Source organism: Abramis brama (genome assembly GCF_963993115.1).
Source record: "Abramis brama genome assembly, chromosome: 3".
NCBI lineage: Eukaryota > Metazoa > Chordata > Actinopteri > Cypriniformes > Leuciscidae > Abramis > Abramis brama.
The window spans coordinates 56750797-56769906 of record NC_139965.1 but is presented as its reverse complement, the minus strand read 5'-3'; the positions used below and the strand labels follow the sequence as shown (position 1 = coordinate 56769906).

General features: G+C 40.7%; 1 protein-coding gene across 13 annotated transcripts in view; it reads right to left on the bottom strand.

Annotated features, from left to right (window-relative positions):
• Positions 1-3037: 3037 nt before the first annotated feature.
• Positions 3038-19110, bottom strand: part of ampd3a (adenosine monophosphate deaminase 3a) — an 18698-nt gene continuing 2625 nt past the window's right edge. For 6 of the 13 annotated variants that reach the window (XM_084107846.1, XM_084107849.1, XM_084107851.1 and 3 more), the window contains 14 exons: positions 15287-15509; positions 14574-14751; positions 14268-14433; positions 13464-13683; positions 13241-13370; positions 12967-13161; positions 12750-12881; positions 12221-12384; positions 12004-12130; positions 11220-11383; positions 9064-9184; positions 8466-8639; positions 6224-6334; positions 3038-6143 (listed from right to left, as the gene is read on the bottom strand). In XM_084107846.1, coding sequence (XP_083963972.1) covers positions 5973-6143; positions 6224-6334; positions 8466-8639; positions 9064-9184; positions 11220-11383; positions 12004-12130; positions 12221-12384; positions 12750-12881; positions 12967-13161; positions 13241-13370; positions 13464-13683; positions 14268-14433; positions 14574-14751; positions 15287-15509 — 2276 coding nt within the window. In that variant the 3' untranslated portion in view covers positions 3038-5972. Of the gene's footprint in view, positions 6144-6223; positions 6335-8465; positions 8640-9063; positions 9185-11219; positions 11384-12003; positions 12131-12220; positions 12385-12749; positions 12882-12966; positions 13162-13240; positions 13371-13463; positions 13684-14267; positions 14434-14573; positions 14752-15286; positions 15510-17086; positions 17414-18001; positions 18119-19110 lie in introns of those variants that run through there. The other 7 variants (XR_014605291.1, XR_014605292.1, XR_014605293.1 and 4 more) reach the window with 5 other exon arrangements.

Here is a 19110-nt window from a genome sequence, read left to right as displayed (position 1 = left end):
TTATTGGCAGATCCCCTTGTCTCCCATGACCAAAGAAAAAACAGCTTTCACAACGCCGTTCGGATTACACCAATTTGTTACACTTCCGTTCGGGTTGTTCGGGGCTCCGGCCACCTTTCAGCGTCTGATGGACAGAATTCTCCGGCCGCATGCTGCATATGCCGCTGCATACCTAGATGATATTATCATTTATAGTGGTGATTGGCAGCGACATATGCAGCATTTGCGAGCTGTCCTGAAGACGTTGAGAAGGGCTGGGCTCACGGCCAATCCGAAGAAGTGTGCAATTGGGCGGTTGGAAGTAAGATATCTGGGTTTCCACTTGGGTCATGGACAGGTGCGTCCACAAATTGACAAGACGGCAGCAGTTGCGACCTGTCCGAGACCCAAGACCAAAAAGGAGGTTAGACAGTTCCTGGGGCTGGCAGGTTATTATAGAAGGTTTGTACCTAATTTTTCGGACACTGCTAGCCCGCTGACTGATTTAACTAAAAAGGAGGCACCAGATAGGGTCCAGTGGACGGAGCAGTGTCAGCAGGCTTTCACCCAGATAAAGGCTGCTCTGTGTGGCGGTCCGCTCTTAAATGCTCCTGACTTTTCTCTCCCCTTTATCCTACAGACAGACGCGTCGGACAGGGGGTTGGGCGCTGTCCTGTCCCAGGAGGTGGAGGGTGAAGAGCGGCCGGTGCTGTACATCAGTCGAAAGCTCTCTAAGAGAGAGACGATGTACAGCACCATAGAGAAGGAGTGTTTGGCCATCAGATGGGCCGTTCTCACCCTTCGCTATTACCTCCTGTGGCGGGAGTTCACCCTCTGTTCGGACCACGCTCCCCTGCAGTGGCTCCACCGCATGAAGGATACCAACGCGCGGATCACTCGTTGGTATCTAGCTTTACAGCCTTTTAAGTTCCAGGTGATCCACAGGCCGGGTGTACAGATGGCTGTGGCTGACTTTCTCTCCAGGAGGAGGGGGGGGGAGGCTGCAGACCGGATGGCTCCCCGGCCTGAGTCGGGCGGTGGGGGTATGTGGCGAGGGGGGCGTGGTTTTGCGGAGTCTGTAGCGGGAGAGAGAGGACGGAGCAGAGCGGAGCGTAAGTAGGTCAAGTGCAGATGATGAACACCTGTGTCTGATTTCAGTAATTGGCGTGGAGAGACCGCATATAAGCCGGAGCGCGGCAGAGAGAGAGAGAGAGAGACGAGCTGGGACCTCGCGTGTGCTGTCGGAGATCGAGAAACGTCTAAAGAGAATTCTGAGTTATTGTTTGTTTATTGCTGTGTACATGCACGGTGAACGCGCTTTGTGCGCACCTTTTTGTTTATACGGAAAAGAGTGAATAAAACGTGAGTCCCAGCTCAAGCCGACCCCTGTCTTCTTCCTTCCTTATTATTACTGGACTGAACCTTATCACAAGGTTTTGTTTTGTTTATTTAAAGTGTTTTTTATGTCAGCTGAATGGGCGAAACGCTTTTCAGAGAAGATAAGGCAATGTAAATTTATTTTATTTTTTTAGCACAATTCACACCCAGCGGTAATTCAGGAAAAAAAATATCCGAATGCTCCACGTGAAACTTCGGTCTTCCGATCTTTTACCATCGTGTCAATTCTCAATTAATTTTGATTAATATGCACGAGGGAGCGAGAGATAGCAACAGTTTGAAGACACGCGCACACGCGCGACCAGGCCCCTCTCTCTGCTCGTTCTTTCAGTAATATGCTCCCTATCGTAAGCGCAGCAGTCATCTACATCACTCACCGATCACATAAGGCTTTGGCGAGACAAAAAAATCGCTTGTGAGCGAGACGCATGAGTGACAGAGAGACGGAGGGAGAGCAGGGAAAGGAAATGCAGCTGAATGAATATGCTGCGTGTATTAAATAGCGTAAAAAAAATTTTTTTTATAACAAAACGCAATATGTGTCGGCCAGTGGTGATTCTGTGGCGCACCGCCACGAATTAGTCTATGTGTGGGAAACACTGCCTTAACCGAACCCTGTTGAGTTCCTCCATACCCTGCGGCATCGGACGTGGCGGAGCGTCCGAAGCCAGGCCTACCACTCGTATGCACTATTGGAACCCGTGTAAGGCTGGGTCCATATGTTGTGATCCCTACGGCGATCCCATATGTGTATTATTCCACGGTACGGCTCCCTGCGGTGAGCCCGTGTCTTTGTCACTGTTGGTTGATCCTCCCCCCTGTTATAGGCTGGAGTCATCCCAGTAACATTTCCATATGTTGTACTGCCTGGTCAGCCGCCCAGTCCATATGTGTATTCCCCACATTACCTCCCTTCGGGCCAGGATGTGGTTTCCGCAGCGTACCTTTCCTTCCTTTACAGGGTACGCTTTCCCAGTGATCCTGTAGGAACAGCAGTTGACTTCCCTGGCCTAAGCCTTGCCCTTCTCCGCCTCAGAGTTGCGGGTGGACTTGAGGCTTTCTACCCAGGCACTGGAAGGTGGCAGCTCTAGTGGCGTTTTCCAGGGTAAAGATCCCAATCAGTCGACGTTAACTACGTCAGAGAAGAGATGTCGTAGTCCCTTCGCCACTATAGCTGGACCACCGCTGACCGAGTTCTCACGGCTCCTCAGCGTAAAGCAACTAGTGCGTGCATCCACTTACGTATTTATACCCGCTCCGCGGGGCGGAGTGTGTGATGCAAATCACGCACACAAAATTTCATTTGCTCGTGCTCACATGCTCGAAGACAATTGGCTCCCTAGTGTGATCCCATTCAGTCGACGTCGACTACGTCCTCCGTTCCCTCCTTCAGGGAACACAGTGGGTTGCATACGCAACCAGGACGTTTTCAATTGTAATGTATTTTAAAATGAAATTTATTCCTGTGATGGAAGGATGAGCGTGAGTGTGTGTGATTTATATATACATATACATATATATAAAAAAAAAAAAAAAAAAAAAAATAATATATATATATATATATATATATATATATATATATTATTTTTTTTTTTTATTTATTTTTTTTATGGAAAAAACATTACAAAGAAAGTAAAACAAATGAAAAGCACACACAAAATACAGGAGAAATTATTTACTATTATTTTTATTTTTATTTGTAGCCATTTATAAAATTTAAACATAAAAAGGAAGAAAAAAAATATGCATATTGATCTTACTAAGTTATTTCAAGGAATAACCCAGGCAGCAACATAATGTCGACCCAGACTTGGCCCACATCTGGTACGCATCGAATCCACATGTACAGGATCTGGGCAGACACTATGTTGCTGTCTGGGAAATATGCTGGCCTCAGAAAACACTACAGGCACTGCATCAAATAAAACTAAACAGTGTTTCACACATTACAGATATTCTCAAAAGAAGTTCATTCAAACAATGCATTCTGTTTCCCTTTTTAACATTATAACATTATTTGCTGCATTAATTAAAAAGGACAACCATGTGCAATGTTTTTTTAACGTTTTTTTTGTTTTTTGTTGCTTAATGGTACACTATGTAACTTTTGGCCCTCTATCGGTTAAAAACAAAACTGCAGGCATTTTGCAGAAGAACATTGTTTTGGTTGTGCTTCGACTCTGCGTGACTGTGCAGATAAATGACCTTTTACAATAGATAATGCTTTACAATGAACTCTGAAAGCTACACTTTATCTGTTCAATAAAATAACTTACCTGTTGAGTAATAAATTCACTATCTCCACTACCCTGGTAATCCAGAGTTCTCGCGAGAGCACAAGTTGAATTTGCTCAGCGAGTTACTCTGGTGTCGAGTAATGATGCTCATTAAATACGCCCCTCGATCTGAGCTGCACCAATCACATCGGGTAATCTGATATAGGCGGGCCAGAGGCGATCTAAACAGATGACGACAGCGCTGTGACGTCGGAAGTCATTAGTAAACATTGCAAGATGGTTATGGATGAATACCAGTTGTTTGAAACGGCTTTGGCCGCTACAATGAACGAGTTAGACTTGGCTTTTTATCTAAAACAGGAACAGAAGACGCCGCTCGAATCGCTCCTTTGCAAGAAGGACGTTTTTGCTGTTTTGCCGACCGGATACGGTAAGAGTATAATCTACCAGTTAGCTCCGCTGGTAGCTAAGCGTATGGGGCTTGTTGTGATTGGGCGTAGTGTTGTCCAATTGCGTGCAGTGAGATTTTCAAATGCATGCTTGGTGTCGCCAATCGAGCTGGCCGATTTTCATTAGTCGACGCCAGACCATTAATCTTTTAGATTTAGGTCTGGATTTCCAGGCTATATCTCCACATCACTTTTATGACATTTCAAATCCCTCAGTTCTCACTATCTCAAAAAAAAAAAATCCAATATTGATTCTTGTTTTATTCAGCGATAGAGCTCTGCCGCGTTCTATTTTTTGCGTTCTATTCAGCTGACTCTCCTCTTTTCGGGTTTATTTTAAAATGGGGGATTCCCGGGAGTTATTTAGCTGCTACGTTGTGAAACTAACCTCTGTCACTCCCACATCAGACACGCGCCAAAATAGCCACAGCAACTTCTCTCTATTAATGGATATGACGAGACAAGCACGGGCGAGTGACGTATGTGCGCAATTTTCGGCGAAAAACATTCTGCCTGGTCTAACATATAAGCACTTACAATAGGCTTTCAGTGGTGTGTAACGCAGTCACTCCTACTAGCCACTTTGGCGTGTTAAATATATATTATATACATTTTTCAATTGTAGTTTTTTAAAAAGGCATCTGAAATAATAAACTAAGTGCAATGTAGTGTTTTCAAAATATAGATTTTTCAATGCATATCGATACTGAAATATCTGAAACACTTCCAATACTCATTTTCCACAGAAAAGATGCACAATACCAGCTGTGCTTTCTCACTCTCTCATATCTCCGACAGCAAGTTACACACAAACCCGCCTCCTCTCACTCACTCGTTTCATTTTTTCCGGATGAATATAGTTGGTGCTACAGGGCTTGAAATTATTGAAAGTATTGCACATCATTTTACTCATTCCCACAGATTTTCTGCTCACACCCAAAGTGCGCAGACATAAAGCAGCCTCTCAGTACTAAAGCACGTTATTTTTCGCTGCTTATTGCGCTTAAACAGTCAAATACACAAAATAATGTCAAAATGCCAATCTTGGCGTGTATTCACGTAAACATAGTCAGTTATGTTTTAAGTGAATGTAAACAGTTGAGAAAGAAAATGCATGTGCAACAGTATAATGGATCTGTGTGTCAGGTCTTAAAGTGACAGCAGCCTAATATTCCTATAATATAAAAAATATCTATATGGCAGTTTTCCCCCCATGGTATCAATGTCAAAATTGTGGACAGCGAAAGCACTCGCCACAGTGGCTGCTGAGGAAAAAAGTTCATTTTAAGCCCTGGAGTCAAGGTAAGACAAAAACACGTTTTGGAACATCGATTGATGATGTATTGACTATTTAAATTTAGTTGATTCTTAACAAAAAAAAGCTACATAGTGTACCTTTAGTTACATTTTTTATTACTGAAAGGACAGTGGAGAATTTATGGGAAATGAATTGGAGTTAGGCACGAGATGAGAAAGATGTGCAAGTGGTGCGAGAGTTTCGGTAGGATAATGTTTGGTTCAGCAGAGCAGGGGTGGAATGTTCCAGACAATTTTGATTGCCACAGAAGCATCTCAGTGTCTGCCTGACAACTAGGCTATTTCCAATTGCACATGTACATGTATAGAGGACATAGTTCACAAATCTCCACAGGGGGGAGACACTGCCCATGTAATGTAATGTCAAGAATGCCAAACCCACTTTGAAACGCCCATTCAAAGCATTGCATAGGCAGACAGCGGTGTTTACAAGAAGGCTGGGTATTAGAGAAATATGAGAAGCAGAGCAAGACTAGATAATAAACATTACAATTTTGATTCCTGTGCATCCATTCCTACAGTATATAAAAAATAGCAACCATGCATGTACAGTATATGGGCACAGAGGGCTTAGCAGAGACGTACTGGACAGCTACTGTGACCCGACAACCTCTGACTTTACTGCGTCTACCAGGAAGCTGAGTTCATTACACATGGTCTCGTGTCTGTAGGCCATGCGGATCTGGGCTACATTTGTCCGCCGAATGTCATTCCCCTCTGGCCCATCCTTTAGGTAATTGACCCCAAGGAAGTACTTTTTCTCCTGAGGAAAATGGCAAAGGGCTTCAGTGTTGTGCTGAACAAATATTTATATAAATGTTATGAATTGAGGATGTGCACTACCTCGTGGGAAAGGCCACTCTGCAGGACACTGTTCCTAGCGATCTCGCACACGTCACATGTGCTCAACTTCCACAGCTGGGCTGCAATAGCATACTCCTCCATTAAAGCCTCCTGCAGTACACATAATAAAACAATTACAAAGTTACTGTATATACACAAATTACTGTATATTCAAAGAGTATGTAATTCAAGCACAATTTCTCAAAGACTCAGACTTGTGTAGGCTGGAACTTCAAAATGGCAATTCATGCAAATAAAATGAAATAAAAACGCATTAAGTAAATTTGATTTACCTAAAAACTTATTATAAATGTATAATTTTTCTTTACAAATTAAACTTAGTAATGGATTTTATTTAATTTTATTTACATTAACAGCATTATTAATAAATTAACATTTTGAAGTTCAAAAAGTTCAAGCCTCTTTGAGAAATTGTGCTGGGATTACATGCTTTTTAAATATACAGTAATGAAATCAAAATGAATAATTCTTGTTTTTAATATAAATGATCTATCAGTACACATTATTATTATTATTATTATTATTATTATTATTTAAACAAAGCAACTTCCCCTCCCTCACAGCGACATCTCTTCTCTGATAACGTGTTAACTGACGTGAGGGCGGGGCAACATCACAACAACAGCAAACGACAACAATCCAATCAATTCTCAATGGACAAAATCAAGTCCCGCACTAAATACATTTTTTCTTGTTGGAGAAGTGTTTCACTCTGATATACGTCACAATATGGAAGAAAAGACTAATGCAACTTCCGTTTCATGCCGACGTTAATTGTGAGGATTCTTTTCAGTGATCTTTCTGCAAGTTACATCGCTACGAAAGTATGTGGTGACAAGTGTGTTGTGAGTGAGTCTTTGAATGATTCACTCAAGCGAATCATTCAAAAACTGATTCAGTCAGGAACAAAACAAAACAGGACTGCTGTGTGTTGCACGCAGACGTGCTACATTGAAATCTGTTGTGGATTTGTTTGGAATTGTTTTCACTGGAGGAGCAAAAATAGATTTTGCATCTAAAATGTAAGTTACTCAATCATTTTTCTTTGTTTATTGAGCTATCTTGGTGGCTCTTGGTCTCAACAACAGGACAGCATTTATTTCTTAGGCTACTTCAGCCTCATGCCTACAGACATATTCAGTGTGATATTGATTCATACGGTCAGAATTTGGATAAAAATGAATCAACAAAGGACCATCAGTGACTTCCTTTCCTTGCTTTTCAGAATTTTTTAGAGCTGTATTTTTTATTAGAGTTTTTATTATTGACTTGTTTCAACTGGCTACAAATTATATTTTTTTAAATTCCATTCACATTCCTGTTGGAACAATTATTGTTATATTATTTTTAACATTCTGCCCTCTAATTCATACTTTTTTTTTTCTAACTAAAAAGCCTTTTAATATTGCATCTTACTAGTTACTAGGATATCTTATCAGCAAATAGGGAGTGATATTTATATGCATTTTATGTAAGTGGTCTGCTATACTGTTAAAATACCTCATTAAATTTCATTTTAAGCTATCAGAATTTCATCTTTCTTTTTGGCCATATAGGGCAGGCTAAATATCAGAAACCGAACCAAATTGCAAATTTTTCTCTGTTTTGTCACAGTTTTTCCCTCAAGTATGAGCTTCATATTCTCATTATATAATACTATAGGAGCCATAAAAGCCTGATGTATCAAATATGATGTTTGATGTATGTATGTATCATGTATGTATCAAATATGATGTTTGAAATATGATGAAATATGATGTTTTTTTTACTCTTTTTTAAAAAAATTGTCTAAAGGTTCAATAAACTGTTCAGTTTCAAAAAGTGTATTTTTCTGACTATAATTTCATATGTCAGGCTTAACCTGGTTTATAAAATCCATTATTGAATATATTTATTAAAAGTTTAGAGCATTATTTAAAATTTTAGGTGGTTACTTCAGGTAAATGTAGGAAATTGGGGTCCAGCTACACTACAATTTTTTTCCTAAACGGGGTTTTCACAGTGATGCCATAGCATAGAAGAACCATTTAAGAACCTTCCAGTGAACCGTTCTTAAAAGAACCACTTTCATGAATCTAAAAATCTAAAGAACCCTTTCCACTATAAAATAACCAGTTGTGCAATGGAAAGGTTCCATTGATATTTAAGGTTCTTCATGTAACCTGCAATGGCAATAAAGAACCTTTATATTAAAGAGTGTATAAGATGGTTGTAGTTTGACCTTGGTGTAGTGGAACTGCAAGGGGTCGTCAGTGGAGAGGGACACACACAGGCCTTTGTGTAGGAACTCTCGCAGTGGGTTCTTGGAGTATTCCAGGAACAGACTGTTGTTACTCAGAGGGGACATGGCAATGGGCACTTGGGCAAGATAGTACAGGTACTGCAGCACAGGACTCTGGAGAAACACACACACACACACAGACATATGTGTGTTACGTGAGAAGATCAAATGCTCTGATCAGGCTCTTAGATCCGCCTGCTTTCATTTGCATGTTTTTGTACAGCAGCAGAGGCTCCATTGATTCTGGGCTCATCACTAACACAAGTACATAGTCAAATCAAGTTGTAACACGTCACATCTGCATTTGCTTAGTTAATAGACTCAGGCCAAGGATCTGAACTCTTTGCTGCCACCATAAATTAAAGTACAAGATATTTGCTAGTTTGACTAATAAGCTCTCGCAATTAATAGTCATCATTCATCTTGTCAGAATGATACTGCATTAGACTTTGAACTAAATTTCAAAAGTACACTGCATAATTTCCCTCATTTTAAAGAGCTGTTGAGCACTGTAAGTTTGGACTAATCTTCTACTTACCTTTTTCAGGTTTAAGCCATGAGAGATGTTGTCTGCGGTGAGGAAAGCTGAAACCAGGTGGGTGATAGAACCAGCTTCTCCACAGTGTGGACGGAACTGAAAGGTACTAAGACCACGTTCCCTGTGAAAACACACACATATGTAAGTTGAAAAATTTTGGGGAAAAAATTTATGGAAGATTATAGGCCCCCACTTGTTGCAAATATAATGCCAAAGTAAGAAATTATAGAGCAAATTTGAGAAATAAAGTTGCAATTACAAGAATACATACAATACTCACTCATCGGCCACTTTCTTGGGTACATCTGTTCAACTGCTCGTTAACGCAAATATCTAATAGGCAAATCACATGGCAGCAGCTCAATGCATTTAGGCATGTAGACATGCACTGGGTCCGAAATCACGTAGGTACTATATTTAAATTTGAATTTACTTTCCGACCGCTAAAAAGTGCATTCTATATAGTCTGAATAAGGGTAGTATGAGTAAAATTCGGTGGTACTACATCCGCCATGTTGTTACCATCACGTGAACTACCAGCATCAGCTGCGTCACTTCACTACCATTCATAAATCCTCTCCCGTGGCCTCATCGAATGCACACTTGAGAATCTCGGCGAAAGCCGTAGGCCATTCATGGACTTTCCGCCTACTGATTTTTGAATACTATGTATTCGGACATACTACTCTTTTTAATCATACTATATAAAGAAGTATTGGATTTTGGATGCAGCACAGGTCAAGACAATCTGCTGACATTCAAACTGAACATAAGAATGGGGATGAAATGTGATTTAAGTGACTTTGAATGTTGCATGGTTGTTGGCACCAGACGGGCTGGTCTGAGTATTTCAGAAACTGCTGATCGACTGGGTGTGTATATTGCAAGAGACAAAATGCACTATGACTATAGCATACAACATAACAGCTGCTGTACGGTATTCAGAGGGCACTTCTCAGTCCGACTGATTTCGCTGATTTTTATGGCCTAAAATGATCAAATTTGCTGCCGCTTTTCTAAAAAAAAAATTGTGCCGATTTTATTACACTTAAAACCCACCAATAATCATGATGTGCCTATGTAATTAGTGTTAGTGACAGTAAGATTACAGCTAATATTGTTGTGCATTATAACTACTGAATTTGTGGTTCTGGTCCCCCATGCACAGGTCACTGGTGAAACCAGCATAGAAATACTCATAATTCTGCTTTGCCAAAAATACAGAATTGCGTTAGACACAATAGCTTGCACAGTGTCACTGAATTAGCATTGCATGTAATTAGTCAGTGACACTAATTATATACTGTATTTTACCATATAAATATTATATCATTGTCTATTGTCCCTCTCCATCACTGAAATAGGCCTGCCCCATATCGGAACTTTTCATTCCTTTTAAACACTTGTATGCAAATCTGACGGTGTTGAAATCCCGGTGCTCCGTATGGTAAGTGCATCCCTGCTCACTTTATAATGGAATTCACTGCAATACAAGGGCAGGACACTTCAACACCTACCTACCTCCCTCCTACAGTTATTTCAAGATCTATCTACTTCCTTTGATTTGTCAGGTTGATATTGATTTTTTCAACATGAAGCCAGTTATTTTGGTTGTAACCACATAAAGAATATTATTTACGCTATCTGAAAAAAACGTTTTCTGCAGCATTTACTGTTTCCTGCGATTGTATTTCCTGTGTACATACATTTATACCTTTTCAATGCATTCAGAGGCCCTGGGTTACTGACCCCCATTAATCTGGTCCACAATCCATCCTTTATAAAGTGGAAAGATGATGTCAGCTTGTTCTACTGACAATATTCCACAGGCTTTAACAGTATCTCAGTTGTAACCCAATATGTGTGTATTACCGATACAGTGGTATTTATAGATGTCCTGGTGCATGGTGAAACTCACACATGCAACTGGAAACCATTTGTTCTCGAATGCCTTCCAGTACTTATTCAAGGTTTATCAAAGCCTGAGGGTATAATAGAAGATCTTGCAAATATTAAAGTAATCTCTGTTTACCCCCACCCCACCCCCCCAACCCCCTTTAGTGCAGACATTTTTCCTATTGGTATGGGATATGTAGCCTCTCCCTTCAGCTAATGGAATTTTCCAGTTGGGGAAACGGATATAATGGAGCACATACTTCCTGAGGTTGTTGAGGACCATGATGTTGGCATACATGTGGAAGAGGTAGTAGCTGTAGGGTGGGTTGTCATCTGTTGTCCATTGCTCAGGCTTGGGGCTCTTATAAGAGAACATGTGATCACTATGCTTGGATTCATCATCCACACTGTCAAAGCCAGTCACCTGAGAAAGAAGGGACGTCCAATGAGTGATGTGTGATAAAGTCTTGCAAAATGATTTATTTGAAGTGCACTCTGAGTTCTTACATTGCATTGCCTATTATCATGATATAATTAAACTTCTTTTTAGATAAAATGCACTATATTGATAGAAGTATGTGGACACCAGCTTGCACTCCTCTGAGAAGGTTTCCACTAGATGTTGGAAAATGGATGCAGGGATTTGCTCTGACACAAGAGCATTAGTGAGGTCAGGCATTGGTCAGAGGTCAGACGTTGGCTGATGGGGCCTGACTCGTGGTTGTCATTTTAATTAATCCTTGAAAATATGTTGAGTGGGGTTCATATCTGGGTCACATTTTTCATGCTGGAGCAGAAAATATCCTCCCTAAACTGTGTGAAATTTTGAAAGCACACAATTCCCTAAAATGTTATTGCATGCTATGAAAAATAAGATTTGCATTCACTGGAATTAATTTTAATTTTAATTTAATTTTTATTCAAACCAGTTAATCAGAAGGGAGTGTCCACATATGGTCATGTGATATTTAAAACAGTTAAATGAATTTTACATGAAGTACATTGATTTAAAAAATTTACATCAAATATGAACCTTGAACTTACATATTTAAGAAATACGTGGAGCTCTTTGTGCTTCTGAGGATTCACTGTAGCCTCAAATAGAGGAAGGAAAATGTTCTCAAGCATCTTGGCAAAATTAGGAATCAACTTACGTGACTTGAAAATGTCACTGGAAGAAATAAACATAACATAATTGTAAAACAAGATATACAATTTTTGGAAAATACTGAAAATATTAAGAATGAATGTAGCTACTTACTATATTCTGGGCACCTGAATGATCCAGCGCATGTTTGGAGAGTACACTTTGTGCTGAATAAACCAATGGGAGAGACTTTCCCACTCCTCTGGGGAACGACCATAGATGGACAGTCGTGGTTCGGCATGCTGATACTTGCTCTCCTCCAGATCATGTGCTACTTCCTAAAAGAGACAAAAAGACAAATTCAAGCTAAATTAGTACCGTGCTTACTGCATGACATATAATGATGTGCAGTTTACACATTAACATTTCTGCATTTAGCAGATGCTTTTATCCAAAGGGACTTACAAGAGAAGAACAAATCAATTTGTCAAGCAGCCACTAATATACAATGCCAGGTTTATTTGATTAGATTGCAAGTTAGAGAAGAGAAAAAATGTAGAGATATTTTTTCTTAATTTCTTTCAATAGGCCCATCCACTATACTGCAGAGATACTTGGTGCTTGTGTATAGTTTGACTGATTTTAAAATGTCCCTACCAAACAAATCTAAAACCTTAGTCTTGTTATGACAAAATGACTATACCTTGATTAAGCGGGCAAAATACTCTCCTTCGATGTAATTGTCAGTCTTCAAGTAGATTTCCCTTAGCTCACTTGCTCCTACTGGATTGTACTTGGAGTTGAATTTGTCAAAGCGATGAAAGGTTTGTCTGCCCTGTGAATACACTAAACATGATGCATACTGTACAAGCAACTAGCATATCCTTGGGCTGTAAATGTATAGATAAGACGTTACTTACGGCATGGACATCTAAGGAGTCTACAGTAAGATCATAAGGGTCCATGTTCAGGTTGTTAAACACCTGTTTGAGAGTTAGTTTAAGCCCTGCCTTCTCCAGGACGACTCTCTCTGCATCAGTTTTATTGGTGGTTTGGATGAAATCAAGCAGGTGTTTCTGGCTCATACATGCTGCTGCATGAATATGCGTGTCTACCTGTAAGAGAGCATTTGTGTACATTTAGGCCACAGTGGATATCACATTTACATAAACCAATGAGTGTTTCAAATTATACCTTTCGGACATTGTAGAAATCTCTATGAGGAACACCCTTGAGTTCTTTTAGTTCCGCCATTTCGTTGAGCATTTCATGTAGGTAAAACTTTGACCCGAGGAAGTTTAGTCGTCTATGGCAGTAGGTCTTACTGTTTAAAGAAGAAATATGTTCAATTTTACATCTTGGATATGCAAATACAGAGACTTGATGACCGCTGTGGTAATATTGGTTGGAGACTTACGTAGGCCCATCAGTGATCATGGCGAGCACATGACTCATGTCAATGGCAAATGTTTCCAGGTCTGGATAAGGCAAACAGCGTGGTTTGTTCATGCTCAGAGCTTCATTGTTTTCATATACATAAATAATGCCATCCTTCATCTTCATCTGATAATTGAGGTTCTCTGGAATATTCTCCATGCTGTAAGGGTCCTCTCCCTCACCAGGGCAGGGACAGATATCTGTAGAGAGCAGAAGGTTTAACCAGAAAAAAAAAAGAAAAAAAAAAAGAAAGGCTTGGCAGACTTAGCTGGTGAAGCTGGTTGACTAGGAAAGTCTTGCTGGTTAAGTTAGAAAGAAGACATCAGTAGACCAATACAGTCTCCCTTGCTGGTGATCAGCATTAAAAGATGCTGTTTTCCCCTTTAGAATCGTTCCCATTCTAGTGCTTATTTTTCTTAGTTGTTCCTACTTGAGCTACACATAACTCAAGTCAACTCTTATGTCTTCTAAAATTAGTTCAATGTTGATGTCTTGGGAAGGGACATAAGAGAAACATCAAGCAAACATTTGTAAACAGAAATTCCACTGAAATGTTTACAAAGCCATAAATAAATGAGTGTATGAATGTATGAATCACACTCGGTGTATGAATGAGTGAGTGAATGGGTGAATGTGAGGCAATGTAAAGCGCTTTGGTGGCCATAGGTCTGTGAAAGCGCTATATAAATGCAATCCATTTACCATTTACCATAAACCTGGAATGAGAACATGGTCTCCATCCAAGTCACATCTGGTTATGAACCCTGAGCAAATGCAGATGTACCTGGAAGAGTTTCATCTTCTTCTGTCCACCTTTCATTTGCTGCAATACGTAGGAACTGTGTAGTGGTCCGTGGGAACCGGTGATATGCCAGTTTTGAGTATTTTTCTCGAATAAAGAGAGCTTTTAGCAGACTTTTAGCTGCTTGCTCATAATCCTCAACTGTAATCTGAAAGTGCACAAGTGATTGTGAAACAAAACATGATTGTTAAAACATGATCAGCTGTTAAAAGAGCCTTTATATGAACTTTTAACAAATTATGACAGAATGTAGAGAAAGGATTGATTTTCCATTCTAATAATACACACCCCAGCACAGTAGTCTCCGCTAATGATGACTCTTTGATACTCCGGCAAATTTTGTGAGATTGAGGAGCAGGTAGAGGAAGGGGAAATGAGGGGGGTCACCACACCCCGGACACTCTCCGTACTTAATGGGATTTGCAGTGACATAGATTGAGATCGAATAATCTTAAAACTCTTCTTCCTACAGAGGATTAAAGCGAATAGGGGCTAAAAGTTAAATTATTAATTCACTAAGCACATGAATCATTAATTGCCCTGCTGGAAAATCCAATGAAATCCAGCTTCTGATGGTAGCTGGTTTGACATGTTTTCAAGATGGTCCAAGGTGGTCATTAAGGTCATTAACTGGCACAAGGGGTTTCCAATCCTGGAGGGCTACTGTCCTGCACAGTTTAGCTCTAACCCTAATTAAATAGCTAATAAAAGGTATTCAGGATCACTAGAAATGTCCACACAGGTATTCTGTGGCAACATTCTGCAGGACATTAGCCCTTCCAGAGCAGGATTGGACACCCTGGGTCTACATGGTTGACTTGTTGGTGGACTTGGTTTCAACCAGACCATATTGGTTACACTGGTACCAAATCTGGCCAGCAGCAAACCAGCTACCATGTTCAAAAGACCAGCTTGTCCTCCATTGACTGGTTTGGCCTGGTGTTTCAAACCAGATGAAGCAACTGGTAGCAGTCTACAGTGAAAAACAAAATGATGCTGACCGTTTGGCACTTTCTTCTGACTGTTGCTCAGCCAGTTCTCTGAGTAGCTCCCTCTGTCTGGCTTCCTGCAGGCCAATGGGACAGTCCTCAGGGACAGTGTACATGGATAGGACATCTTTAGTGTCCTCTTCCTTTATTGCAGAGGCATACACTTTCTCTGCCAGTAGACGAACTTCCTCATCCACATCACTCAGAGCAATCTTCGGAAACTGCCGTGGCATATCTGTAAAGAAGCATGTTTAAACACACCTCAGTAACATTAAGCTGCTGAATTCTTGAAGTCATCTCTCAAAGCCTATGTCCGGCGATCCCATCCAAGCATGTCCCATTTTTAAGTCATGTTGAAATCATACAAGTGTTTAGTGTTCAAAAGTGCTGTACTAGTCCGTCAGTTGCTGTCACTGCTAAAACAACAGGGTTACTTTGATAAATATTTCATGGCTCATGTCAACACGCTTGCTGTAAATAGTCCTGAGATGCCATGTGCATTCCCAGGCCGTTGATTTAGGCCAGCAAAGTCAGTCACTAGGCCAGTGCACAGCTGCAGATGCACTGCCTAATAAAACAGTTATGCTTGTGTAAGGACAGATCAAGTGTCTGAGCCCTGGCTTTGACTTCTCCCTGAACAGTTAAGAACATGGTCCCCAGTGGTCGCATCAAATGCTATCCAGGGCAAAAACCAGATCCCTTTGTCAAGGTTTCCATTCTTCATGGTCGTTCCAAGAAACTCCCATACCAAGTAGAATGTGTGCCTGTCATACTGACTGTTGTACCAGCTGTGTAACCACAGACATCTGAGAACTAGCCAGAGGATATCTGGCATGAAACTGGAGCATATTCTAGCTCTATTGATGAGAAATAAATCTACCATCAATTTGATCACAAGATTCAATATCTCCTCCATTACACAAGCCTGGTTTCCATTACAGATTTGCGCAAAACTTTTGCAATATTTTCTAAATGTTGATAAAAAAAATTTATTGTGAAATGTCAGCCTTTTATGCGACTAAAACATATTTTTTTCCTCTCGCTATTCCAAAAATCATGGGCGATGGATGTTGGTAGGTTTACGTATATTGCAGCTACCGCACTAGCCATTATTTTTAATCGAAGGAGACGTACATGTGTCCAAGCATTAATGGCAAGGAAAGCCCTTTATACTTGGCAGCGGCCACGTATGGCGTTTTTTTGGGTGTTTCTCCATCATATCTGCTTCGAGGTCTTGATAAATTGTGGTATTTCTTTGTTGTTTAGAATCCAGTATTCAGTACTATTTTGTCTTTTATGAGATTAATAAAGAACTGTCTCATCTTCTGTCCAAAACATACCGCGCCATCTTTAAAGAATGATCATGTGACATTTACGTACAGCAGGTGACCTGTAAAAACGAAAAAACTGTTTCCATTGCAGTTTTGTGAAATATTCCTTTTTCAAACTGCCTGAAAAATCACCTTAATTAAAGCGTAAACATTTTTTTGGGGGGAGTTTTTGCTAAATACACATGCTTGCATTGGGCATATTTTCAATTCATAATTTCAATTTACGCAATTTGAAGGGCAATGAAAACTCAGCTAGTGAAATCAAACTCTGTCAAAAAAATAATGCTGACTATTGCATCCGTTTTCACCACAAACTTTGCTTAGGATCACTGGTTTTAAATGCTGTGAGGACGACTAGGAAGTTCTTCCACCCTGCCACTGTACCTATAAGACTTGCCAGAAAATAGTTACTGGTTCTGGTACACTACCTCTGTCTGTGGAAACCTGACATGCACAGCTGTGCGACTGCTGCCATTCTTACCTTCAACCCCCGTCAGCGCCATCTCGGCTTCGGCTGTTCTTAGCGGGTGCACTTCAAATGGGTTACTTGGTATATGTTTGGGTGTGCATGTGTGTGATGATGGCCATATCCAGTCGCACTCTGAGAAACTGCTGTCGTCTAACTGCTGTTTTGTTTTCTTGAGTATCTCTCTCCCTCTCTCTATTTTAAGAGGTAGAAAGCCACTAATCCTTTGAATATGTCACCACCGCCTGTCAACAAAAAGCGACCCTGGATCCAACAGAGAACCGCTTACAAACAGGACCTTGCTCAATCCTCCCAACCCATCTCATGCGTACATACAAACCTGGCTTTCCCAACTCATTTTAGGGGGTAGTGAGGGATTTACTCGCTCACTACCCCTAAAATCCAGCCCCACAAAACCCAGAGCTGATCTCCAAAACCCAACTGTCCACGTGAACAGAATCTGTGGCCAAAAGAGCATCTGCTTTGACAGCCTCAGCCATCCCTCACCCCCCCGAGAACAGCGTTTAATCCCAGCTCTGACCTTGCTTTATGCACGTATCATTTCAGCCCCAGATAAACAGTCCTGCTGGCCATTAGCGGGGGTCTACATGAGGCATCATGTCACTAAAAGTCCAGAGATAATCACCCCCGAAACTGATACCTCTTAGTTACTTCAGAGCTTAAACTGGGTGTTGACAGAAAAGAGTGCGGTTCATGTTGTCCCAGAGCATGAGAGCATGCCCAGCATCTATTTGTATCACATCCACTTGAAACCATAGAATAAACAAACCATCTCACCCTTTGCCTTTACAGACAGAGTGATCGTTAGAAGTGCACAGCAAGATCCACTTGCGCATACTCATTTACCCTGGTATGGAAAGCAGACTGTAAAAATATCATTGTGAGGGGACAAAGGGGAAGTAGGTTTACCTGATCCAACTGTTGTCCTTTATGTTCCTGTAACCTCTGCTTTTATCTCATACCTTATCCAGCTGGAGCTCCAACAGATAAACCTACCCAACTCTCTCTGTCAGACCAAGTGCGCCTGTCAGCCTGACCTGAAAACTGGATACAAGTCACATGATGACGACACAATCCTGGTGATGTGTTGGGTATTATTACAGGGTGCTTGGACACGGCAGGGGGAGGAACTGGAAGTGGATTTGTCTGGATGGAATTAAGATACAGCTTGAATATCTCCCCATCTCATTCTCTCTCCCACATATCAATCAGAGGGAGTTCTGGATCATATGACTAAAGGATTTAAGGGTCTGTGTGGTGCAAAGCTTTATCAGAGATTAATGTTGTACAGGCAAGTTCTAATGGCTTCAGCTCAGAGTTGATGGGTGTATGAACAAAACTGAAGCCACAATCTGTTATATAAGCTGTGCATGTCTCTTTGAATGCCTTGCTACAATGAGGCTGTAAATGCTTGTGTAAATAATGAATGACTACCACTCTGTTTTCTTGCACCTAAGGGTCTATTTGATGGCTCAGACGTGCTTTGCCATCAAGAGGCTCTGTGTACAATGTAACTTCACACAATGTATCAGGCTGTATAGTTGTCTTTGCATATAAAGCTGAGATAGAACACATTGCATAAAAAGACATCATTTACTTTAATCCATAACCATAAATATTAGCATTTCCTATTAGCAAGAAATCATTATTTTCTATGCTTTTCCAAAGGTACATTTCTTCTCCATCTTTTGTGCTCAGCAGCGCTCAGGTTTCACTCTTGCTCTAGCCGTTATCAGCACGATCTATGCTAGGGGTTAAAAGGATCGTAGTTGATCCGTGATCCGCACAGACCAGGACCTACGGTTCGGCACACGTGTTTTGCTGATTAATTGCGAAGTTTCACTATCAATTCGAAACTCGACACCTGAAGGGTGCGCACACAGAGGCGCATTTCTGAAACCTCTTGAACGGACACAAACTTATGTCAAAATACTAGTCTCTTGACAAATATTCTCATACACAGTTGGTTATGTCTTAAGCGATAGTAAAGAGTTGAGAAAGAAATCGGATGTTTATCA